The 27735-nt window shown below is 35.8% G+C and overlaps 1 protein-coding gene across 1 annotated transcript; it reads right to left on the reverse strand.

Annotated features, from left to right (window-relative positions):
* Positions 1-1088: 1088 nt before the first annotated feature.
* LOC129952064 (piggyBac transposable element-derived protein 4-like) lies at positions 1089-10707 on the reverse strand. Its single transcript, XM_056064524.1, has 3 exons — positions 9073-10707; positions 1773-1833; positions 1089-1276 (listed from the first exon to the last, which is right to left on the reverse strand). The coding sequence occupies exons 1-3, from the start codon at positions 10705-10707 to the stop codon at positions 1089-1091; spliced, it is 1884 nt and encodes a 627-aa protein (XP_055920499.1).
* Positions 10708-27735: the final 17028 nt, after the last annotated feature.

Raw genomic sequence — 27735 nt, forward strand, 5'->3', positions numbered from 1 at the left:
ACAAAACTTCCTTCCAGCACCTTCCTTAGTAAATTGTCACAACACGCTGCTTTTTTCCCTTTTTTGATTTTTTTTTGTTTAACTTTATACCTTCCCGCACTGGTACTTATCCGGCTCTACATGGACCAAATGTATCGTAGCCCAGCTTACCTTTTATAAACAGAAACCTTCGAAATTAAAAGTAAAAACACAATGATTTTTAGAGTCCTTCTTGCAACTTATTAAGACTACATCAAAAACTTATAGAAACGTTTTTAAGAGCTTTCGTTCACATAACGAACACTTCTCTTTCGTTAAGTTATTTATAATATTTACATAAGTTTCATTTACCTTCTATTTATTTCTGGAACCATCGACTGCTGAGGTTGTAAATCTCATGCAGTTCGATACAATGGTGGCTAATGCAATTTAGAATCTCTATTTCTTGATGGCCTTCTAAAGCTGCTTCATTTTTCTTCGAAAAAAATTTGGCCAGAGATGATTTTTCAGTGGTGAAGTCAGCTCGTAGGAGTTTTTGAAAATTTGTCTCAGTCAACTGATTTTATTCTTATCAGTGCCCATCCACTGTCCCTTTCTTGGAATTCATCCATTTTGGTTAGGATAGTCTTGAACATTTCCTCAAGAATGGGATTTATTTCTATTTCCAGGAAAACTGCTTTCATTTCCGCAGCCATTGATTTCGGTTCTATTACCATTTCCTCACCACTTATTTTTGCGTACTCCGCAAATAGTTCCAAATTGAATTTTATAGACTGGTGTTCACTAATTTTTTGTTGTAGGATTTCATGCATCATTGCTTTATTCTTATTAAGGAAAACCATCGCATCCAGTTCATGTTCAGTTTTATTTTGATCAGAAAGGGATATTACTCGATTCTTAAATGAATTCCTTATTTCATTCACGTTTCCCTTATAAAGTATTTGCACTTTGGTTTTGTGAACATTTTTGCGTATATGTTGTACCCATTTGCTTTTGGGTATTTGTTCTTCGCAAAATACACAAGTAACCGTGCTTGTATTCTTTATCTTTGTTGCAATTCCCGCTGCAGAAGTTGATAGTTGGTCGTCAATTATTTTCGAAGCTGCTGATCAGATTGATGGTCGTTCTTGTTGCTGTTCCTTATGTTGTTGTTGAAGTTCGCGTATTTGTAATTGAAGCTTTTCAATTAATTTCTGATGTTGTTCTGGTAGATGTTGTTGTGGTTGTTGTAGTTGGTTCAATGGATGTCCTTGTCCATTTTGGTTCTTTGCGCATTGAATTAAATGCGACTTTTGATCTGTTTGAGATTGAAACGTCTCCCCACAAAGAAGACAAGATCCTTTTAATTTTTACTTATAATAATAATACTGTAACAATATAATTTAAGTTAGGTTGGGAGCAATATTGCACCAGCACACAATTTAATAGTTTTTATAATTTAATTGAAAATTGAAGTATGAACTGCATGAGTGATGAAATGGAAAGCGAATGAATGAATGACAGACAAAAGTTAATTATCAAGAAAACAAGATTGACAGTTGTTTTTTTGTTTTCGTTAAGTTGTTTTGGTGAGCGTTCAGAAAATGAAACTTTAGGTTTGAAACAGAAGTATGCGGTTGCGTTCGCGTAAACGATTTAAAATCGCGATGCGATTTTATTTTGGAGTATTATAAAATGTTTTATTTTATTTTATAAAATGTTTATTTTATTTTATATAATGTTTATTTTATACTATATCCACCACATACTCAGTAGGATATATTTCAAATAAGAATTAACTTAAATATGCATACCAACTACAGCAACCCATGGCGCAGATACTGGAGATTTTAAATCGTCTAACACTGTTCCAATCTGTAAAAGAAAATTTGAGAATTAGTAAAAAAAATAGGGTTTTGTATACTGGTTGCCTACCGGAAACGATTTAGTATTTTTAGTATTTTAGTATTTATTTATTTTCTTGATTAGCTTACACTTTCAGATACAATATCTTATTTATAGTGTAGCTTGTAAAATGTATAGTAGCTACGTACATAATTGATTTAAATTCAAGTTTTACATATTTTTACAAATTTGCGAATTTAACTTAATCTATGCATTATTAAAGTAAAGTTTAAGTTCCTTTCCCATTTGTTTCGTGTTATTAATACTTTTGATTCTCGCGGCAATGAATTCCAAATTCTTACTGAGTTGACAAAGAACTGACGTTCAGATGTTAGACAATGAAAACGCGGAATTACTAGATCACGACATCTGTTTGAGTTGAAAAATTTTAATTCATTGTAAAGATCCTCAGGTTGGCGGGTTAGAAGTATGTCAGAGAACAAGGTTATTGTGCGGAATTTTATAAAATTCTCAAACGACATCCCAAGAAGTTGGGATGTATACTGCGAAACTCTATCGTAACGTCGCAGCCCGTGAATATATCTTATTGCGCTATTAAATGCAACCGTTAATTTCCTTTTACTCTCGAAGTCTAACTTACAAAATATTTCACAGCCGTAAGTAAGCAGGGGTAAAATCAGCGTTTTCACTAGCAGAATTCTAATTGTTAAAGGAATAAAGTGCTGTGTTGACCATAGCATGCGTAGGACACCATACGATTTCCCAATTGTGTTGTTTATGTGATGTGTCCAGGTAAGGCTGCGGTTAAAAACTACACCCAAATTTTTAGCTGAGTCGACATAAGCAATAGGACAGTTATTCAAAAGGATTGCTGGAAAGTAAGACACATCAATTTTGTTTTTTGAAACCACGAGACACTTTGATTTCTTTGGGTTAAGAAGTAAGCAGTTTTCAACCGACCAACGCTCAATCAAGCTTAAGTCCTCATTTATACAAGCTGCAGAGTGTTCAATACGTCCCAATGGGCAGCTCAAATAGAGTTGGGTGTCATCAGCATACAGGCGTATTGAACATTATCTTACAATTGAAGGAAGTTCGTTAACATAGATTGAAAACAACAACGGGCCAAGAATCGAACCTTGTGGAACACCCCTAACGACAGGTAAGAAGTTGGAAAGAGTTCTGTTAACCTCTACTGCTTGCACTCGATCAGTAAGGTATGAAAATAAGAGCCTGACTGCGGAGGAAGAAAAGTTAAAATGACGTAAGAGTTTTTCGCAAAGTACCATGTGATTTACCATGTCAAACGCTTTTGAGAAATCGAGGAGTATTAAAAATGTGACATTATCCTCGTCCATAGCTTTCCTTATATCTTCCGAGACACTTAACACAGCTGTAATGCAGCTGTTTTTCTTTCGAAAGCCTGATTGCTTGGGGGTTAATAGACTGAACAGATTAAGAAACTCATTCATTTGTTTTTGTATAATTTTCTCAAAAACTTTTGATAAAAATGGCAATATTGAGATTGGCCTAAATTCGTCTCCTTTTGAAGTTTTTGGAATGGGTAATACTTTTGCCCTTTTCCATTGTGTTGGGAATTCATTTTGTGCCAAGATAGAATTAAAAATATGGGTAATAACGGGCAAGAGCGTTGGTAATATAATTTTTAAAAACGATTGTATGAGAAAATCTAGATTTTCTTGAAAATGATGGCTAATACAGTTTAGAATCTCCATTTCTTGATGGTCTTCTAAAGCTGCTTCATTTTTCTTCGAAAAAAATTTGGCCAGAGATGATTTTTCAGTGGTGAAGTCAGCTCGTAGGAGTTTTTGAAAATTTGTCTCAGTCAACTGAGAAAAATGCTTGTAAATGCATTCTCTCGTAAAAATATAGGGCCAGTTAGCCTTGATCATTTCAATCGAAGGATACGACTCCTGGTTGTTGAAATATGACCTTTGCACTGGAAAGCAATCTTCCATGTAGAGAATGATTTTCCCACGAACCTCGGAAAGATTGCTTCGCCTCCAGAGTCGTATCGCTGGGCTCCAATTTTTTACAGAGTTTCTTAACGGGTTGACTGCCTTTCTCTTCCTTATGGGAACTCTCAACTCATTAGTTCTGCTGCATCCAGAATTGAGGTAGTTGTTGCGGTTCCTCATCATAGTGACCAGAAGTTCCAAGGAATCCGAAACAACTCTGTTCTCCTTATCCTTTTGGATGAATACATCCGGATAATTCGCAATGGTAGTTGTTGCCACCCCTCGAAACACTTTAACTGGAATTATGGTTGATATTCTCCTCAATTCTTTTACCAGCTCTTTAACGAAAGCGTGGAGGCAATGCCCCAGACTTTGTTTCTTCTCCAGCATTTTTTGTATGCATAATTGAGAAAAAAAACTATTTATTTGGTATTGAAAAAGAAATTCCATGCATAGCTTTGTTTTCCTTTTTTTGTAATATGAGGCTGCAATAACCGTGGCGGCAATTATTATTAATATTAATGAAGTGGTGCTGGTTATCGGTCTTTTTAAGATTTCAGTTTTAATTGATATCAAGATGCTTATGTTCTCAATTTCAAGTTCTTTATTTATGGCATCCAAATATTCCTCAACTTCAAAGTTCGTAGACGAATAGCCTTTAAGATACTGTTTGATTATGTATGTGGGGTTCAAGCTCCTTCTGTCTAGAGGTTCTTTATTTTACTTAAATAAAGCACTAATTTATATTTAATGAAATAGATTGTACTTTAATTAATAACTTTAAACAGAGCAAAAACTTCGAAGCGTCTTATCCTCTTGACGAATGGATTGCGAATGCGTGACGACTCTTTGTGTTATCTCCTGCTGACACTATATACAGAATACGAAAGGATAGAAATAGAAGGGACGCTAGTTCTCTTTTGTTATGTCTGTCCGTTTATTAAGTGGTCGGTTCTGTCTCGTTCGTCTGTTGGAGTAGGGTGATGTGTCGAGGTTTGGCCAATCCCACATGTATGTTGGGTTTTGGTAAGTGGTGTTGTCTACAGTGATTTATTCTGCCCCACTGTCTTTAGCTAGACTGCGACCTTGTTGGATATTATGGTGAATCTTTCTGTCACTTTCTGTCACTTTCTTAAACTATTCCTGTCTTTTTATACTTTTTCTTTAACCAATTTTCCTCAATACACATGCATTTTTCCAATTATCTGTGCTCATAGTGTCGACCCTTGCTACGATGCCTTCTCAGCATTATTTAGTATGGGTATTCCTCAATGCCTGCAATTAGTGCATTGAATTTGTTTACAATCCGTTGGACATTGGATATTCATTATTCATAGCAGTTTATGGGTTTTGACGTAGATATGACGAGTGAGTATTATGATGATTTGTTTGTGAGTCAATGTATAGTGTATATATCAGTGATTTAAGTGTTTGGAAAAACGGGCGGCATTAGGGAAAATGTATATGTTGGGAGGTTGGTATTTACGAGGACAAATTGAATGTTTTTTCAAAAAGATACCGGACATTTTTTTTTACACAAAAAGACGACATGTCCTCTTTAAAGACGATGTCTGGTCAGCCTACTCATGTTCCATGCCGTGAATTATATCGTCAATGGTATGCTTTGGGTTGTACTTTTTTATTTGGTGACTGCACAACTTCTGTCTCTTTGTATTCTTTAATAATCCTTCTGATTGAACGTTCAGAGATTCCACTCGTTTTCACTGTTGCGTAACTCACAGGATTTTCAAGAAACGAATTCTTTGCTTCTCCAGTTTGTAATTATATATCTTAACAACTATCTTACTCGCCTGGCTTCCAATACGTCTTCATTTTCTGAATGGATCCATTCAAATTTCTTGTAAATGTATTTCGATGTATAATTCTTTTTTGTTTTGAAAAAAATCTGTTTTCGTTGCAATAGAGGCGCGCATATATCTTGAATGATAGTGACGTGCATGAAGCGTTGTTCCGTAATAAGAACAAAATGTAAAAAAGTATGTCTGGTTAATGTTTTACACAATACAAAAATCGGGGCCAAGAAACTTACAACCAACGCATTTATGCTGAAAAAATTCTGAATTCATGTTCAAGTTTTTGTTTTAGAGACACTATCTAGATATTTATCGTAATAGAGCATATAACACTTGGTATGCCATTTTTTTCCATAAAAGTGCATTCTAGCTCAACGCGGCGTCTGTACAACTAACGGTCTTCTGTTTTTGTGAAAGACAATGGAAAAGAGATAAATCCAAAGAATCACACGGAAACGGCACGACATGATTAACAAGCCAAAAGCGCACTTGTTTTTATCTAACGTGGACCAAATATATTTAGAAGACTGGCTAGGTGAGCCGCGTGAATCCTTACACACTATGGACTTAAATCTATACACATATCCAATACAAATCTTAATGTTAATGTCTAACATCAGAAAGTAAGTGTAATTGGTGATTTTAATTTGTTAGTGCTTGTAATTCAAGTTTTTACAGCTTAAGAAAGAAAAACCAATGGTTTTATACTTTGGATACTTAAAATTCTGAAAATATTTGTATATATACTGTAATATTCGGCTTGGTCTGACAATATTAAAATTTATTCACACTTTGTAAATAAAACACAAATTCACTTTATTCAAATCACTCACAAACTTATTTATTCAACACTTTCAATTATTACTTTTCAAACACAGTATCTTTACTTTATCGCAACATTTTAGTCTATCTTTTGACCAGAAAGGAAACCAAAAAAGAAAAATCGTAGTCGTCTAGTACCCACAATTTGTTTGGGGGCATTTTGTTTCGATATTCGCTTATTTGTAGGTTTATTCCGTCTTTTTAATTCAAAGGCACGTATCAGTGCCAATTCGTAAAAATCCATATCCAGAAATGTTTATTGACTTATGAAATCTCTTCAAAAAACAAAAAATATATTTTATTATAAGAAATAAGTTTAGTTGGTTCACAAGTTTATTTTCTGTGTTAATTTATAATTTAGTTTTCCTTACAAGGAAATATCTTAAAATGGCGTCAATGGCTGTTGGCTTCTCGAATTCGAATGCCTTCGTATTCGTTATTTTGCATGAAGTTGGCTGCGGTTATTTTTATATTTCCAATGAAGTTGGCAACAATTCTATAAAATAAGGTGTAGCTGCCATCGTTGAAGTGCAAACCAAGTATAATGGTCTTCTTACACTTGGTCCCTTCAATTTATTATACTACAGAATGTATTTTATTTTTACAAATAATAATACAATATTTGACAGAAGTTGTTGCAAAAATTGAAATGAACACTGCCGTGATATGTTAAGACATCATTGGCTGATCCTATTATTTTATTGCGAAATATTGTGAGTATTTTGGGCGATTGCCTGGAAGAAAAGATCATACACTGCTTTTTTATCCACCATGTGAATTAATAAAAAAAATATATTTTTACTTTAATATAATAATAATAAATTACTTTAATGAACACTTATTCTTAGTAATAATTATCTCGTTCTCCTGGTGCGGAATACTTGAAGACTTCTGTTGTTCTCCTGGTGCGGAATACTTGAAGACTTCTGTTGTTCTCCTGGTGCGGGATACTTGAAGAATTAGTCTTTATTTTTTTCGATTTTATGATCGAATGATCCGGATACTTTTTATTTTACACTTTCTCTTGTCTTGCAAGATATTTGGCTTTTTATTGTTTTGACAGTATCTCACGACACTGAGTTTTTAATGAACGTTCCCAGCCTTACTCATGCGTTTTGCCGAAAGCCGGTTTCGTCAACCTCTCATAGCATTTATTCGCCCTTCTGACCTAAGTCACAGGATCCTAAGGCCGAGTATTTGTATCGAGTTTTCATAAAATCTCACGACAATTGCTAAACGATTTGTCAAAGATACGTCTATAGATTCATCTACTATAAGAGAAAATTTCGTTTTGCTTAGTTTCTGGGCGATTTCATCACAACAAAATTGTTCAACAATATCTTTCAAAAGAGTGCTTGCCCTTGTACTGCCACATTGCCAATGTTGGGCAATTTTTGAATCATGACAAATATTGCGAAGGAAATCGGGGAGATGATCCATGAGTGAAATCGGTAAATTTTGCTCAGTAATAAAAGCCAAGCATTTCAGAATTGCAACTATTGAATCATTTGACTTTTGTGCCGTGGTGGACTTTTCAAAAACAACCTCGAGTTTTTTTTTTGTTATTTGCGAGTTTGTGACACTTAATTTTGTGGTGATTTCCTTCCTGGTGCCTTTTTAAATTATATTTCTTTTTAGCTATAAACTCTTTACAGAATTTGCAAAATGGTTTATTTTCTTTCATTTCTAGCCAGGGAAACAAAACTAACCATTCTCTCCGTGATACTCGTATTATTTTTGACCTTTTGGGCGATGGCTTGTTCCTCTTCGAGTTGTAGCCATCCACCATCGACTACAATTTCTCCTTCTCCGCATGCGTGAGGTGACTGACTTCGATCTTGACGCTTTGGCTAAATTTTACATCTTGCGCTGACAGGCAAATATCTCTAAACTCCCCCCAAAGTTCCTTCGTTTGGACCTCTGTGGGTTTAGCACGTTCACAAATTTTCCGTCTTGGCTCTTCCAGTCCTTGGCTTAACTCGCCCCCACTGACCAAGAATTCACGGCCTTCATCACATGGACAATTAATACCAATTCTAACCCATTTTTTACCACCTTCGCTTCAAAACATCCTAGCGTGGTAACCTTTTTCTGTCCTATACCAGAGAGAATCCGTTTCTCTTTAACTAATTTACCATCGCCTAACAATAACATGTTGTCATACCTCATTAACCCTAGAAAGATAATCTTTTTTTTTAGTACTGAAAAGATAAACATGCGCCTGCGAGGCGCACGATTAAAATACAAAGCTGTTTTTTTTTTTAAATTAAATAAATATTTTTTTATTCCTTTATTTCATTGTTAGAATATAACAAAACTATTAAAAACATAAAAAAACGTAAAACATAAATGTATGCATATTATTAATTCTTCTAATTCTAAGAAGGATTTCATAAATCCATCACAAAAAAGGAACACAAAATTGAAGATCTTCGGTTTTTTTTTTGAAGAATTACAATTATTATCAGTCTCAGGATTATAATACAGTCAAAAATAAAATTAATAAATAGTTAAAGACAGTTGTTGCAAACATCTTTTTTATGTTCACCACACACTGTCTTCCTACATTTGATACATGTCATCTTAGACATTCTTTTTTTCTTCATAGTACATAGGCTACAGTAACGCCGAACTTTAGCTGGAGGTTCATCGTCAGCTTCTTCAGAACCCTCTTGACTGGTTTGTGGTAAGATTTTTTGAATATTTTCCTTCAAACGTCTGGTCAAAGTAGGGACTTCCATTCTGGATCTCATCCACGGTGCTGACAGGTCAGAGCTAAGCTTCTTCATATACTCTCTACGATTCAATCGTCTTCCTCCGTTTAGCAAAACATTATGCGTGTAAATTATGTAAGAATTGACAAAGGCTATGTTTAAAATGCCATAAAACATTGTCATTGGCCATCTGTTTGTCTTTCTAGAACATGACATAGAAGAGCACATCTGATCAAACGTATCGACGCCGCCTTTAGTTTGATTGTAGAACATTATCATCTCAGGTTTGCCAGTTGAAGAATTTATAATGGGACCTTCATCACATGAAGACAATAAGTACACCATTTTCGACGGCTTAGGCTTGTAAGAAACTAGTGTTAAATATCCATCAAAGGCAAACATAGACGTTCCCACTTGCCGAGAACGGGTGTTTTTCAACTGCTCGGGGATCTCCCGTTTGTTTGACCTTACCGTGCCCACTATTGTCAATTTATATGGTGCAAGTAGCATTGATTTTGTGGCAGGGATGGACGTGAACCAATTGTCACACGTAATGTTGCGGTTTGTGCCATGAACTGGTCTTGATAGCTCCTTCAAGTAATACTCTCCTTGCGGCAAACCATTTGTATTTGTTGCTCTTCCGATGTATGGCATAGCGTTCAGCATGTAAGAAGTTCCACTATCACACATCATTGGGATTTTTATTCCATATTTACTTGGTTTGTTAGGTATATACATTCTGAATGGGCATCTACCACGGAATCCAAGTAATTGCTCATCAACAGTGACATTGCTTCCAGGAGAGTAATTACTTTTGCATTGAGCAATAAATAAATCCCAAACCTTCCGAACAGGAATAAACGGATCTTGCTTACGATGAGCAGGGCGCAGGGTCTTGTCATCCATTCTTAGACACCTGATAATAAAATCGAATCTGTCTCTACTCATAACCGTCACATATCTTGTGCCACTAAATGAACTATCAAATAATTCGACTGTAGATAAATGGTTATCTTTCATTGCAGCACTGAGAGTAAGTATACCAATAAAGGCTTTGAGTTCAGTAGGATTTGTATCTCTAAATGTCGGAGAAGTCATACTATCACTACGTTTAATGGATATTTCAACATTTGTCCAGCGAACAAGCTCTTGAATAATATCATCCGTGATAAATAAATGAAAACATAAAAGTGGGTCCAAAATATTTCGATACATTCGAGTGGGACCTCTATTAGAACGAACTATATTGATAGCAGATGTTCTTCCGTGATTTTGGCCTTTACAAGTAGCCCAAACGTGTCTATTCTTACCTCTGATTACTCTTTGAGCCGGAATAATTATTCGGTGGTCATGTCCGCGGTGTTCAGATGTTGAGGTTTCATCTAAGTTTTCTTCTATAACCTCATCTACGTACTCGTCGTCAGTTTCACTTTGGACATCATCCTCGATTACATGATCCTCAATCTCGCTGTCACTGCCATCATTTGAAAATTCGTCTTCTTGATTCAGAATAGAAACAATTTCTTCATCTTCTAACACTCTTCTAGACGCCATGATAATAAAACTTTCCTAAAACCCATACACATGTAGAATATAAGTTCAAAGTAACAACAAAACAATATCACAAAAAACTGCATGAAAGTAACACAGGAGATAAACATGCGCCTCTCGAGCGCAACGCATTACCATATCCAAAAATCTGAAGTACTTACCGAACCGGAACAACCGTCTATCGCGAGTGTTGATCGACGAATGAGTTGGCTCAAAAGCACAAGCTTTTTCAAACGTCCGTTGAAAGAATAAAGCAATATATATATTTTACGGGCGCCTCTGAGGCGCAGTTTATCTTTCTAGGGTTAAATTGACGTCACTGCCCGTGTCAAATAAAGGCGACACGATATGATCGTTGATTTGGATATCTTTAAATATCCTATTACAGTTTACGGCCAACGCTACTTTGGACTCGAAAATTTCCTCCGTGTCATATGTTGTTGCAGTATGAACATTGGATTCTCCTTTTTGCCCTTCTGCACCGATTGTCCCCTAACTCGGCATTCCGTTAATCTGTGTCCTATTTGCCTACATTATCCCTCTTCGTGTTACACTCCCTTGCCAAATGTGTGCTGTCACCACTTCCTTTCCTCCTTCTCGCGCTTAAATGCCACCATCTGTCCCGTTGATGGTGGACTTCGCCTGGAAGTTTATCCCTGCTGACTCGATCCACGCACCTTCTCGTAGATGGCAATCTTTGTCTTTAGGGAATTTATTGTTGTTGCTTCGTAAAGGACTTGTTTATTTTAACGAGTATCCGGAATACCCTCTATGAAATATTCAATAAGACTATCCTCCTCTAACTCAATAACCTTACCTATTTCCATTTGACAATACAAATATTCTCTAAACGACTCGCTACTCCTCTTTTCCCTATTCCTTAGCTGAAAGTGTACTTCAGCCGACGAGACACTCACTCCAGCAATGCTTCCTTTAAAAAAACAAAATTACTCAATAACTTTTGGCTACGCACAAAGAGCGTAGCGGCACGTTTGAGTTGTTGCTTGGAGTAAATACATTTTTACAAATCAGTCCAATGAACTGCATCCAAGAATTTATATCTGGTGGACCTACACCATCAAACGATGAGAGAGAGTCCTCAATGTCACGTAATGTAAAGATTCCCCCTCTACTAAAATTTTCTGGAGTAGAGGCTGTTTGGTAGCTAACATTGGCGTCCTCGCCATCATCGTCTTGCAACTCGAAATGAAGCCTATCCCGTAGTACCTTTTTCATCTCTCCCGTCCCAAGTCTAAGTTCAGCGAGTTTCGTCCGTAGTCCGTCCACAGTCAGTGCAAAAATTTCGTCCCTATCCAAATCTCAAATAATTCTCAGGATCAGCGTCGAGGCAATGTTTCTGTTTTATTATTTCGGCAAGAAACAACTGGCTAGAAATGTACACTTTTCATTTCCAGCACTCGATTAGCGTCGAGGCAATGTTTCTGTTTTTTTTTTTCTAATTATTTTTAGCGAGGAACTTTCTAGAATTTTCACTTTCCAGCACTCGATTAGCGTCGAGGTCAATGTTTCTGCTTTTTTTTTTCTTGCGGCTTCACTCACGATCACTCGAGCACTAATTTTTTCAATTTTCCCGGACAAGCTCCCAAATTTGTAAGGTTTTTATTAGCATTAAATATTAAAATAAAATTGTATACAACATTGATTATACTTTGTTGGACAATATGACTTCTGGCTCTGTATATAATGAAACTGATTTAAATACTACTCTTCTCCTTAAGGGAATTTTAAAATACATAAGAGGATGGAGAAAGACGCTTGTGCATTAGTATGTGTGTTGTTGAATTGTCTGTCATGTACATATGTCGTTGGTTCGTTAGTCTAGGCTCTAGGGCTTATGAGTATTAGTCTACGGGACAAACTAATTCCACATACATAATATACATCGTTATACTCTTTAAATAATGCTTCTCGTATGCAAAGAATGCCTTTAATTGTTAATTAATGCTAATCCCTTGAAACAAAACGGTCTATTTCTTGCATTTATTAGTTCTATATTAAGTAAATAAAGCTTCATTTCTTTTATAAACAATATGTTTTGGTCATTTCTAATGAGTGCTGGTTTTCCATTTAATAGATCAAACAGACGATTCATTTTTTTAATAAATTCTGCTGTTGATTTTGAAAACTGATTTATTTCGGCCGGAAACTATCCCAGTTTATTCAATGCTTTAATTCCACAGGCGACATATCTACTTAAAATTTTGAGCAGCCTACTTTACGCTCATTTTCTGAAATTCATTTAGGTCTATATGTGCTGAAGTCAGTCTCGGGCATATTTTGGTGGTATTACATTTTTAACTATTATAAAGGGTTTTAATTACCTTCCAACTTACAATTCCATCAGAAGTTGAAAAATTGTATTTTAATAAATGTCTCCCTATGCGTTTGATAAGGCGTGGAATATCATACATTCCATATATTTCTTTTTCCTTGTACGTAAAACTGAATTTCCTTTCATCAAGATTTTATTTGTTAAACAAACTACGATTTGTAGGGCCTTGATCGTAGCATATAGCTTTTACGTCTAGATTTAGGCCTGTGCATATGTCAAGACAATTATGTATTTCAATCTCAAGTTGCTTCATAGTTATATTGCTTGGACAGACAACATGATATAAAACCTGCTTAAAATTACCACAGACACTGCGAATCATGAAGACGCATGCAGATTTAGCCAAAATACTTGACCTTTGGTACTTTTCATAGTCAACAAAACCTTCAATTTTATCCTTGAATTTATTGTAGGTCAAATTAGTTTGCAAGCTCATTTCGTCAAAAATAAGGTTAACCTCTCTATCTTTTTCTGATAAATTTGATGTAACGTTCCGTATTTCTTCTAAAACTTTAATATTTGCCCCAGAAGAAAGGCTTTTTATATTGGTCCATCTATGTTGGGCAAGTGTAATCCAAGTTGATCTCTGAGAAAGTTGTAACCGCAGGACGAACGGAAAAAAATGCACTGTGTAATCCACTTTTCCTCATTGGTATATTCTCTTAAGGTTTGCGATAGAATAAGTTTCGAAAAGTCTTTGTGTTTTGATTTATACCTTCCATTAAATCGATTTCTTTTTCGAGAGAATTCTTTTATCAGACCTTTATTATAAATAGATAGAGATAGAATGTAAGTAAAAAAATGTAATAAAAACAATTTAAGTAATAGAATAAAAAAGATGTTCAGCGCCCGCAATCGTACACCACTTGTATCCTTCAGTAGTTTTAAAGTTATTACGTTTTGAAAAAACTTTTGATATTCTTAAGCTCTTAATTATCACGATTAAAACATAAACCAGAAATCACAGATATAATATTTAACTAACTCTCGATCTTAATGAATTCACTTTCCAACTGAATTTCCGATCTGAAAAATCCTTGAATTCCTGAATGCCAAAGAAAAAATAGAAAACAAACCAAGTCATATGCACATTCACTCGCCCCTACTTGCCCAAATCAGCACACAATATTCTCATATATCAACACGCAAGCAACTTCTATTCTCCTTACCGGACACCTAACAATCTTACATTAACAAAAAAATAAACAAAAACAAAGATCCAACATTATCACCCTTTTCTTCTTTAACGCATCAAAACGCGCATAAAAAAAAAAAAAATATATACATAAGACATAACCTACTCCAACTCCCATATACTTCCTTGTAAAAATTGTTTTGTTTACATTTGTTTGCAACGGACCAAACTTTGCTTTTGTATTCATTGGCAAACAAAATGACAAAGGAGAGAAGGAAAGTGTCTAAAGAGTAAAAAAATATACAAGGCAAAAAGAGCTTTCTCAGCTTTATTTTTAAAAGCTCTTGTCTGTTAAGAGAAAAAAATGTTTCATTTTTTCTTGCAGGTAAAAGTGTCCGATCGTTAATTAAAAGACCACAATTCACACTTTATTGTAATTATAAACTTTATTTATTAAATAGGTTCTATAATACACGTCTTGATTCTTCAGCGGTTTACACAAAACTGACTGATTTCTTACTACTCTACTCACTGGCAGTCCTCTCTTTTTTTCTTACATAGGGATGAGACATCTGTATAAATTTATTATCTGTGTCTGTGCTCATATATTTGTTGGAATATTTCGTGCTGTTTTCTGATTGACGAAAAATTTAAGTAGTACGATTTATACCATATTTCTTTAGCAGCACTGCTAATGGATTCATTTTTTTTTTTCACTATTTTCAATTACCTCTTGGATGTTGGCTTCGTTAATATTACGAGATGGATGTTTTCTTTTATATTCTGGTAAAAAATAAAAAAAAAAATTGTTGAAATGGATTTTTAAGCTTTTTATTCCGGCTTCCCACAAACCACCCATGTAGGGGGAACCATGGGGTATAAAATTCCAACTAATATATAAAAAATTATATGATGAACTTCCAGGGTAACTATTAAGAGCCTGTTGAAAGTTTGCCATTAATAATTTTAAAGCACCAACAAAGTTGGTACCATTTTCGGAATATACTTTTGGTGGGAGCGTCCTACGCGCAACAAAGCGAGTGAAGGATGCAAGAAAAGCTGGGGTAGAAAGATCGCTAACGACCTCCAAGTGTATCGCCTTTGTAGCGAAACAAACAAAGCAGGCATAACCTTTTTCTAGTCGACACTTTCTAATGGTAAAAGGGCCAGCAAAATCTATACCTATATTAGTAAAAGGTAAACTTGTTGCAATTTTATTCAACCGATATTTATTTATAAATGAAATTAAAAGAACAAACAAAAAAAATAAACAAACGAAAGAAAACACTTTAACCAATTTAACCGCGATATAAGAAATGTAATGTGCCGATCTGTCAAACAACAGCGTCGAATAGGCGACGAGGCAAAAATTGCAACAGGCAGCAATTTATGTGCTTGCCACCACGACGAGCTCAGAAAGGGGAGGGTTCAGCAATAAACAATCAATCGATAAATCGATTGATTAAGTTTCGTGTGGATATGATATCACGTTGATAAAAAAAATATTGTTTTGATTAAAAAAAATTATCACAGGGGCGTTCTTATGTTACGTAAGAAAAAGGGCGCCAGCAATTTTTTTTTTCTGAAATAAAAAAAGGAAATTGCAAACCTTTAAGGAGAAACACCAACACAACAATAAAACCACTATAGAAATAAAAAGAAAGAACAAAATGGATACCTTTTAAGATATATTTATTAATTTAAATATGCCTGAGAAACCTTGCAAAAAGCAGGATGAAAACTCAGGATCTTTTCCAACAATTAAGCAAAAGATTTCATAAACTATGTACCGTTAAGGCCTTAATTCCCATCAATAAATTGGGGATCAAAAAATGAATTACCAAAACGATTTTACACAAAACCAAAAAAATTGTACTAACTTTTTTTTCTGAAAATCCCCAACTAGCACTTTTTCCAACTAATTTATTTTTCCTTCCTTATTTTTTTCAATCACAACACTTTATAATTTTTCTCAATCTTTTTTTTTCTCACAATCTTAGTTTGAAATTATCAAATTTTTTTTTAATCTTCACACCTTGATAGTTTGTCAAGAATTGACTGCCAGATCTCAAGATCTGTCCTATATCTTCTTTACATCTCCCCCCATTTTAGCTTTCAGCAAATATGGAGTGGCGGATTTCAATCACATCATCAACAGATCGGCTTGTTGATCTCAACTTGTGATCCCGCTTACTCGCTCTTCCCTCTCAGCTAAATGCAAGTCATCCTGGAATTTGCCGCCCGCTGGATTCACTTCCAGGTCACGACGATTCCAGGAGCTGCATTCAGCCAGCCCCACTTTCTACCTTGATATCGAACAACGACTACGAAATTTAAGATCGAGAAAATTCTTTACTTTAAATTTAACTTTAAAACAACCGCGCGAAAGGAAAAAAAATAATTACAATTTGGTTTCTGTTAATTAAACCCCGAACTAAGTTTCCCGAAACTTAATCGTCCATAAGTTTATGAAATCTTCTTTTACGTATTACAATCTTTCTTTTTTTTTTAATATACTTGACGTTAGAAATAGTTTACAACATGAACAAAATAATTACAAAAGAATATAAATTTATAAAAAAAAATTTTCTTAAGAGTTAAAATTGGGCCGTAGGCCATTCTCCATTTGGAGTGACTTCTCACGCAACTTTACGTATCGACCAGACCGTCCATCTGGTTTGGTTTCACTTCCATGGAAACCATCCTTCTTTTGAAACCTGAAACGAGACTTGGTATTTTTTCCTCACGAAAATGACAGAGAGAACCATGGTCAGAAGGACTATGGCCGTCCCGCTCTCTCTCTCATCCTCGTGTAGAAGGAATATGACAGTTGTCAAATCGAACATTGTAAACAAAACACAAGTGAGCAAGTGGATGCAAAATGCATAACTTTTTTTATTTAATTAAAATTAAATGTGGAAAGAACTTGTTGCGTTCATTTATAACGCAACAAGCTTAAAAGTGTTCTTTCAACAGACAGCGCACCCGTTATTTGGGATTATACAGATTGTTTATATAAAGTACAAGGTTTACAGGTGCGAATACATCTTTTCATAAGTGTTTTTAATTTAGGTATCCAGTATTCATATCGCATTACACGAATCATGAGTTGAATTTCCCCATGTAATGTTAACTTAAAGCGTTGATAACTGAGATTGATATGAAAGAAGAAATCGTTCGTTATACGATAAAGTTGAAGATGCAAGTCTCCCATGAGACCGCATAATTTAGGAAATGTCTACTACTTCGCGACTTTATTTTGGTTCCATGAACTAAAGCTTTATATTCTTCAGAAAAATGTTGCTTTTGAGTAAGCTTTATAATTTTGAATTTAGTGGATTTGTTTTCCTCATGAAGATGAACAGTCGAAATATATTGACTTCGAATTGGTAACAGGTGTTACAGGACGTATTATGTTGTGAAGCTGTGTGGCGGCCGTGTCAGGCAACGTTTGTGAGGGTAAGTTCACCGAAATTTCTCTTAATGTCTTTGCCAGACTTGTCATGATGTTTCGCAGGTCATCTATTCCTGCTTTCCAAGGTTACATCTTCAACTCCCCTCCTCCTCAGTGAACAGTTCCTCTGCATCCACCTCGTCAGAATTGAGCACCTCTGTAAGCTTTGCAATTTTTTGTATTTTATTACCAACGATTGGTAATTCGTGGTTTCGTAAAAGTTTATTTAATTGAATAACCTATAGGGTTTCTAATTTGATCATTGTGTAAAACAAAAAAGCAATTAACTCTTTCGAGATAGACAAAAAAACAGTTCTTTATATTCGGTTAGTTTAAAGGTTAAAAAAACCGATCACATTAGGTTGTTTTTGTCTCCTTTCGTTTAAAATTCGTTTCGTGTGTTTATACCATACACAGAATGTATGTATTCGTTCGACGACGACGTTGTACATACGTGTGTATGTAGGAAGTTGTCTAGGGATAAAATTCCGAGCTTAGGCAAATAGGCGACACCAAAGTTATTTTTTGTTTAAAGTTTATTGGTAGGTATTTAATTTATAATAATTATATTTATTAACAAATGGAAATGACGCGTAACGCCTGACCAACTAAACTCTCTGCGCACAAGAACAACGTAAGAATGGCTAACTATTTATTGTGGGTATGGAAAAGAAAATGAAAAGGGACGCTAGTTCTCTTTTGTTATGTCTGTCCGTTTGTTTTTTGTCTCGTTCGTCTGTGGGAGTAGGGTGATGTGCCGAGGTTTGGCCAATCCCACATGTATTAAGGTGGAGCGTCAATGTATGGAGAAATAAAAAAGTTGTTGTTTTAAATTGGGAAACCTCCATTTTGTTGCGAGTTGGTAACTTAAATAATTCTACATCAAAAAAAAAAAATAATTCGGACAAAGTCTTTCTTTCGAAATACAGCAAAATACTAATAAATAAATAAAATCAAGTACCTCTTTCCTATTCTTGGTTACAAAAGTGGGTTCATTACCAATATTACTTATGAGTAGGTTAGTGCTTAGTAAATAATCAAATAAGTACTCACCTCTCTCATTTATATCACAGCTACCCCATACCGTGTGATGGGCGTTAGCGTCTGAACCAATTAGGAGACCAACTTTTTTCGATTGCGCGTCCGCAATTACCTTCCTCAAGGTGTTTCCTGGAATTGGGCTCTCGTGCCCAAAGTAGGAGGATATGAGCCAGTAGGTGGCTTTATCCGTTGTTAGGACAGCGGTGGTGGTGTCCTTGTCGCTGTAATTGGGGAGTAAAAATATGTTTAAGTAATTTTTTACTAACATGCATGACCTTGGTTCACCTTTCTCCGATGCATACAATATTTTATAGCCAGGAGTCCTGAGACCTCTGATGATGGAGTTTGAGACCCCCGGCTCCTGTATTAAGACTATGTCTTCCTTGTTCATATGCAGTCAGAGTATCAGGTTGTTCGTGACCATGATGGCGTGATGGAGATTAATCTGTATTAATCGCAGCATTGCTATTCCAACTCAACCTCCACCACTGTTTTGTCGGCGTTTTCCTCGTCTGAGGAGGACCTAAGCAGGTCTTCCTCACTCCTGGTGATGCCTAAGATGGCGCACAGTGCGTTCGATTGTATGGAGATGATGGAAAAAAATCAATTTTCAAAAACTAAGCTGAGTTTGCATACAAAGTTTATTGCAAATGTAATAACAACAAGTTTTACAAAGTTTAGCAAAATTTTCACGCCCCCTGCCACGCCCACTTCTTAATATGATTATTTATATCTAGAAAACGACATGCACGATTTGAATAAAACTGTAGAATTTTGATGATCGAGCTCAAAAATATAAAATGGTGTCGACCATATCCGCCCCCTGCCACGCCTACTTTTGTATAAATGATTTAATTCAGGAACTTGTAATTATAAAACTCGAAAAAAAAAAAATAAAAAAACGATATTTTTTGTGTTTGATAATTTTTTTTAATATTTAAATTTTATTCTTGTGAAGTTAATATGAGCTGTTAATACCTATATTAAAGTGCACAATTAAAAATGGTTTTTCAATTTTCTGTATCCGATGAAGATGATTGATTATCGTCATCGTCATCACAATTAATTATATATTTTTTGATAGTGTCATCGTAAATTTTGGGCTTTCTTTTAATTTTTCTTTGCGATGAAATAAATGGGTCTGACAATAATAATAAGTGATTTAAAACGTCTTTGCAGTTATTTGTTCTTGAAGATTTCCTTGAATGATTAAGCCTGGTTCGGCGAAAAGTCTTATGCAAGCCTTCAAGAGCTTCCTCAGACAATTGACCAATGGGTATATGAAAGCTTTTCATTACATCTACACTATGAAAAAATAGTTTGTGCAATGTACAAGGCATATAATACCATCCATATAAATTCAAATAAAGTGTACGTGTTTCATGGATGAGTACATCAAAATTTTCAAAATGTATTTCAGCACCTGTTGCCATTACTCGTAATATTACACTTAATTTTTGAATCAAAGTTTGGTCGATTTTTGTGATTTCGGAACTTTTCTCAGGATTAGAAAAAAATGTCCGAGCAGTGTTGCCATCGTTTGATGAACCAAAGCCTTGCTTTGGTTGGTCAACATTTAGTCCCATTTTTGTTTTGAATTCAATCTGAATGCGTTTTTTTTCTATTTCGAAAAGAGTTTTGTATTCCTCTCCTTGGACTCGCCATTTTTTAAAGGGCAGCCTATAAGCAATGTGCAACATACATTCAAACGACCTTATCCAGAGATGGAGAGTTGAAAGACCGAAACGATAGTTTTCTTCGTTTGGTTGTTTCTCATAACATTTGGCTGTATTCATTTCGCTCGGGAGTGCTCCGCAAATATAGCATTTAGATGATGAATTTGTTCCGGATAAGACATTGCACACACTTCCATCAACCATGGTCATATAAAACTCGAAAGAAACATTGCAGATTTGTCCTGCTATCATTTCGGTATGGTCATAAAGGCTCATTATTTTTTCTTGCATATTTGTCTCCTCCCGTCTTACAAGATCGGAACACTCTTTTTTAAATAAAAATTTCACGGGCCTACAATGTAATATTGATCCAGGACGATCATTTACCCAAAGAGAAACACCAGAATCGATATCGACCAATCTTAGAGGTACAAATGCTATAAGGAACAAATATTCGTCCGAGTTTTCAGTATTATCAAATCTTAGCTTATAAGCACTATGGTTGCCACTGCCATCAAAACCCCATTTGCAAATTAGTTTAGCTTTTGTTTCTCTACTCACTGTGACAGATTTGCAAATGCTTTTAACAGTTTTCTCCATAATATCCTGAAAATCAACTTCCGCTGAAGATTCCGTAACGTCGCATTTTGGAAGAATACCAGCCTTAGCTTTCCGTAATGCGTAAATACTTGGGAAGCAGTCCTTGTGCAGAGCATTCACGGTTTTTCTCAATACCTCATACTTTCGTTCTGTTAAGTCAAGGTCAAGATACAATGCAAGGGCTGCTCCCGGTGACAAAAACTGTTGCTCTGAATTTGAATTAGTGCTTGAATTTAATGCTGCTTGGTCTGTAGCATACTTTAATTCCTCGAGCGATCTTGTCCTTACCAAATCATGAACTTTTTGTTTTTTAGTTTTTTGGCAACACTCAACAAATTCTTTTTGCGGTCTCCCGCGCTTATTAATAAGGTCTTGGCTTGTCGATGCACTCATTAGAGTTAGGATGTTTTGGGGAAAGGAGTGAAAATTGTCAAGCCAGTCTTTATTCTTTTTTAAAAACCTATCACGTTTTCTGTGGCAACTTTGCCAACGTTTATTTATTTCCGAGCAAATTGTTGATGCGTGTTTTTCTACGATTTCTTGATCTTCAGGCTCTAAATTTGATTGTATATTTAGTTTTAACTCCATAAACTCCAAAACATCACGCACACGGGCTGTTGAGTTGGAAAACCAAACATCAAAAAGCTCCCTATTTGAACACATTCTGTAAAAAATACTTGTAAACAAACACTTGTTGCAAGAGAAAGCGCAGGCTGCTGCAAAAAAATCTTACTTTTTTTAAAAGGTATAATTGTGTACTTTCTTTAAATAAAAACACTTTTTTCCCATCGGACCCCTCCAAAAATATATAGCTTATCGAAGTTAGTACTTAACACGCACAAAGAAGCTTAGATTTGGACTCTCAAAAAAAATATAAATTTACATGCAAAAAAAAAATAATGCAGTTAGAATAATAATATTTTCTCTCCTGAATATGAATCTAGCAAAAAAAATATCATATGTTCTTTTTTTCTTCAACAAATTCTCTTTTGAGCATTAACGAAAAATCTTACTCTCATTTTTTGTTTTTTTTTATTGATCTTCTGAGCATCTCTGACGACAGAAGATTGAACTTTATCATAAATTAACTGTTGATTCATTCACTCAGACTAATTACCTTGAATTTGGCATACTTGCTCCACATTTTTGGCAAATTTTTTTTTTGATTTTTTTCCACTAGTCGCCGCACTGTGTGGCGTCTTCAGTCTCCATGTCGGAGTTACTGTCGACTGTAGTTTTAGCCTCCACGTCGGATGGCTCATTTGGGGCTGTGGATGTCGATGGTTCCACTTTTGGTGTTGCATCGACTTCCATTTTCGTTGCCAATGAAGCGCTTCCCTCCGCTGAAGAGGCTTTTGTGGGGGGCGTGTTTAGCGTATCTTCATCTTTTTTGTATATACGCATCATGATTTCATCAAAACCATACCTAATCACGCCTTTGGTCGCGGCCAGTGGAGCCAGTGATTCCCTATTGATCAGCACGAGAGCCGATCTATAGTGACCCACTGTCTCCTTCTCAACCTTTGGTACTTTTTCAGTCGTGAGTAGGCAGGTCCGGATTACTTGTTTTGATCAGTTTCATGATCATGTCTGGACAGTTGTGAAGAGCCGGGACCATTGTACGTGCTCTTGGCCGGCAAGGAATATTCTCCCTTGCAACAACCTCGAGCTTGGCACCCGGCCAGACTTCTGGCAAGCCATTGACAGAAGCCCTGTATGGATCGAAAGATCTCTGATCACCACAGGCGATGAGTTTGATACGATTTTGGTACCATCCTGCATCGGCTGTGTCTGGAAGAGGCCCCGGATTTTCCTCGATGACAGATAAAAATCTGAAACCGAGGTGAGCCTTGACCCTTGCTCAATGATCATGAGAGATGTTACCATCCAAATGACTCCTGTCAATGACCGCGGCAATGATCTTTCCTTTAAACGCGTCGCTGAAGGAGAGATCTTTGTTGACGGCTGATGTGCTGTTGGAAAGCACCTTCTGCCTTTTTGGTTCGGGCTTGTCACCCTCGAAAGACCTATCTCGCTTTGACGTTGAGTCGCCGCAGGTCGGTTTAGCTTTTTTGCTAAGAAAGCCACTAGCCCACTCGAGTTAACGCGTTTGCTCTGGGGTTCTTTCCGCCGCCGGTATGACACCGACTGCGGCTAGAATCCTTTCGGCATTGCGTTGGTCTCGATTGGCCTGTGACTTCTTGGACTTCTTTTTGGCCGGCCCAGAGCTATGTCCGTGTGTCACAGATGTGGGTCCACCTCCAGATTTAATCGCTACCGATGCCAATCCGGGTGTGCCCTCACCCTTAGTCAATTCCACATGTCGCAGATTTTGTCTCTCCGGATGGGGTGTCCCTTTTTGGGGTCGCTTGCGACGTCCTAGCAGGAGCGGGGAAGAGGTGGGGTGTGGAATTTCCGCCATTGGGACTGCCGAGCGTCACAGCTGTTCGACTGACGGGTAATTCCTTCAAGTATATGTTGCGGCTAGTAGAGGGAGAAGGACTCTCGCGACTAGTAGCAACCACAGCCTTGTGGCTGCAGTCGAGTTGTTTTCGGGTGGAGTAGACGAAATGTTGAATATAACTAAGATTTGTTCTCATAGAGGACTTTTCAAAAGTAGTTGTCTCTAGTGTAATCTATCAGTTCTGCTTTTGTTGCAGCGAAACACAACAACATGAATACGATGTTCAGTTCATGATCTGAAATTTAAGATTTCAAATTATCTTTGTGAATTAATTTTCCATTTGATATTTTAACTTTTGCACCTAAGTTGTTTCTTGGGAATCGTAAATTGTGGCTTAAACCTCTGGGTTCGGTTCGTTGTGCGAACTGTAAAGCGAAGGTAGAGCGAACATGGTTACTCTCCAGCTCTTGAGCTAAAGCTAAAGCGTGTGGGAGGTCATGAAGTTTGGCCGTTTGGTCCACTAATAAATATGCTTAAAGCTTCTGCTCTGTTTGCAACATTCATTTGATGAGAAAGTTCACAATTATCGTGTGTCATTATGACTTTGTTTGTAAATAGGGTGAGCGATTTATTAACCTTCTCGTAGTATTGCAGTACTGAAAGTGAACCTTGTCTGAGAACAGACATTTCTTGTCTTAAAGTGCTGATTGATCTTTGATCAGCATAGGTAAAATCTCTGCGTGCGATTATCGCATCAAAGTTCAACACTGTGCCGTGATTCGTTAAGACATCATTGGCTCATATAATAATAATAATATAATTTAATTGAGTTATGTGCCGATTCTCGCCAGCTTACATATGAGGTGGCTGTGCCATCAACCTCCCTAAGATATTTTATGATCTCCAAAAATTCATCACAAATAATGGAGGAATTTATTATTTGTGTTTTAAATTCGGTTATGTCCGGTGTAACACCACGTTCGCTACGTGTTACGTTGTTCGTCTAAACGTCTTCCGTATACCGCTTTTTTTTGGTGATTGCCTGCAAGATAAGATCACAAACTGCTTTTTGATCCATTATCTCAATTAATTACAGAAATTTTTTTGTGTTTATACTTAAATATATTAATAATATAATAAAAATGATTTTCTTTAATCAACACTTATTCTTACTTAATATTTATCTCGTTCTCCTGGTGCGGGATACTTGATGACTTATGTTGTTCTCCTGGTGCAGGATACTTGAATACAGTCTTTATTTTTTCTCCGATTTTATGATCGAATGATCCGGATACCTTTTTTTAACACTTTCTCTTGTCTTGCAAGATATTTGGCTTTTTATTTTTTGGCAGGATCTCACGACACTTTGTTTACTTTTTATTTTCAACTGTCTATTTTTGCGCGTGAGGATCCCGGTTGAGCCCCCAATTAAATTATTACGTTAACTTTTTGTTTTTTAAAAAACTAAGAAGAGAAAAGCACCAACGAAACAGTTCAACCAAAAAAAAAAACAAAATGGATATCTTTTAGGACAATTTTATTTATATGATGTGCCTGAGAAACCTTGCAAAAGCAGGATAAAAACTCAGGATCTTTTCAAAATTAACGACAGGTTTCATGGACAATGGACCGTTAAGGTCTTAATTCCCACAAATAAAATTGGGGTAAAAGAATTAAAACAAGTTAAACAGAAATAAACTTTTTTTTCTGCAGAGCCCCAACTTGGTATTTTGCCTTTCCTTCTTTTTCTTTTTCACTTTTTTCTTTTTTTTTATTAAAAAAACGACACTATTAACTTCTCTAAATTATTCTCGATTTTTTTTTTCGGTCTAGGTACGAAAATTATCTTTATTTTTTTTTCTTTATCTTCACGCTTTCAATGCTCGAAAAGAATTGACGGCCAGATTCCAAGATCTGTCCTATCTCTTCCTTTCCATCTCCCGCCATTTTAGCTTTCAGCCAATATGAAGTGGCGGATTTCAATCACTTTATCAACAGCCAATCGGAGATCGGCTTGTTGATCTCAACTTGTGATGAAATTCTCGCGATCCTGCTTACTCGCTCTTCTCTCACAGCTAAATGCAAGTCATCCTGGAATTCGCCGTCCGTTGGATTCACTTACAGGTAACGTTGATTCCAGGAGCTGCATTCAGCCACCCCCACTTTCTATTTCGATATCGAACAAAGACCGAGAAATTAAAAATCGAGAAAAACCTTTAAAGTAATCAACTAAACTTTAACTTTGACTTTACCACCGAGTTAAGTTGCCCGAAACTTAACCGCCCATAAGTCCATAAAACTTGTCTCCCGTATTACATTCTTTTCAAAATGACTACAATTAACGTGAAACAAAAGAAATTAACTATATAAACACAAGAATTTAACCAAAAAGATTACAAAATTTACAATTTTTAGAGTTTATGTTGGGCCGTGGGCCATTCTCCAGTTGGAGTAACTTCTCATGCAACTTTACGTATCGACCAGACCGTCCATCTGGTTTGGTTTCACTTCCATGGAAACCATTCTTTTTTTGAAACCTGAAACGAGTTTTGGTATTTTTTTTTTTCTTCACGAAAATGACAGAGAGAACCATGGTCAGAATGACTATGGCCGTCCCGCTCTCTCTCATCCTCGTGTAGAAGGAATATGACAATTGTCAAATCGAATATTGTAAACAAAATACAATGCATCATTTTCTTTTTTTATTGAAATTAAATTTAGAAAGAACTTGTTGCGTTCATTTATAACGCAACAGACTGGCGCGTTTGACGACTGGTTTGAGATTGAAGATCATCTTGACCGGAGTATTGGTGTTTCTTATTTTGATGGGGGTTGTTTATTGTAATTTGAAGCAATGCACATGTACTTGTTTGAACTGCATTCCGATCTGGCTCAAGTGGTGGTTTGGTTGAGTCGTATCTCTTGGTCATCATAAACAATGGAATTTATGACTTCCAGATTGTTTGGTTTGTGCGATACTTGAGGGAAGTGTTAAATTACATATTAAAGGCGTCAATGGCCGTTGGCTTCTCGAATTTGAATGACTTCGTCTTCGTTCTTTTACATGAAGTTGGCTGCGGTTATTTTTATATTTCCAATGAAGTTGGCAACAATTCTATAAAATAAGGTGTAGCGTTGAAGTGCAAACCAATTATAATGGTCTTCTTACACTTGGTCTAATAATAATAATACTACAAACACATAGTTTTGATGAAAAAAAAACTTATTCTAGTTACATAAATGGTTACAATGTCTTAAGGTTCTAAATTGACTATGTGTTGTAAACTTATTCACTAATTGTAATTAAGTGTCTTTTGCTTGAATACGATATACTGTTTGACAAATGAAGCATCTGTTATCCAAGGATGTGTTCTTACTTATTGCTATTTAATTTTTGGCTCGTCTGGACTCTGGTATTTTTCCATTGGTGTATATTGTAGTGTGGTTATATTCTAGGGCGTTGGCTCAGTTTAATGATCTTAGCGATTCTGGGTTCTATTTTTATATGTAAAACGTAATGTGGTATTAACGCGAGAATTTTGATCGACGAATGAGTTGGCTCAAAAGAACGAGTTTTTCGAACCTCACGTCACGTTGGTTGAAAGAATGAAGCAATATATATATTTTTCGGGCGCTTCTGAGGCTCGGTTCGGTTTGATTTAATGCTGGTTGCCATGGAGATTTTCCTTTGCAGATAAAGTGGTTTTCCAAACTCTTCTGACATCGGTTAATTTGGGATTGTGATATCAAAAAATATGAGTTAAGATCTAGATTTGCCTTAACTACCATCTTTTTGTCTATCATCAGTCCTTGTGCTGACATTAACTTGTATACTTCTCGAAACTCGTTTTGGTTTCCAGGTAATTGAAGCTTCACTGAAAGTCGTTCTTCAATCGATGTCAGTTCATTTCTAAGTTGTGCTGGGATTATCAGAGATGGATAAGTCCGCCCGTGATATTGATCAATCAACAAGTCAATAAAAGATTTTTGAATGGTCTCACTTCAACCATGATTTTTTTTATTTGTATTTAATGAAAAATACGTACGTATGAAAAATGCGACGGACTCTAAACCATTAACGTTGTTAGATTCCTTCGCATTAGTTGTAGCAGTAGTTGTTGCTAACAGTGATTAAAATAATTGGACGCTTGTATTTAAATTGTCTTTTGTATTAACCCATCTCACAACAGATGCAGATTCCGTTCCTGAAAAATTAACAGATTTTTGTGGAGCACTTTACCTCTACCTGCCATGACCAAATTGTAAGTTTAATTAACTACACTGATTTGGTTTAGTATACAAAAAAAAATAAAATAATATGATGTATGTGCACTAGTTTGTATAATGTGTAAATTGTGTTAAGTATAT

This window comes from Eupeodes corollae, chromosome 1 (genome assembly GCF_945859685.1).
Source record: "Eupeodes corollae chromosome 1, idEupCoro1.1, whole genome shotgun sequence".
Taxonomy (NCBI): Eukaryota; Metazoa; Arthropoda; class Insecta; order Diptera; family Syrphidae; genus Eupeodes; species Eupeodes corollae.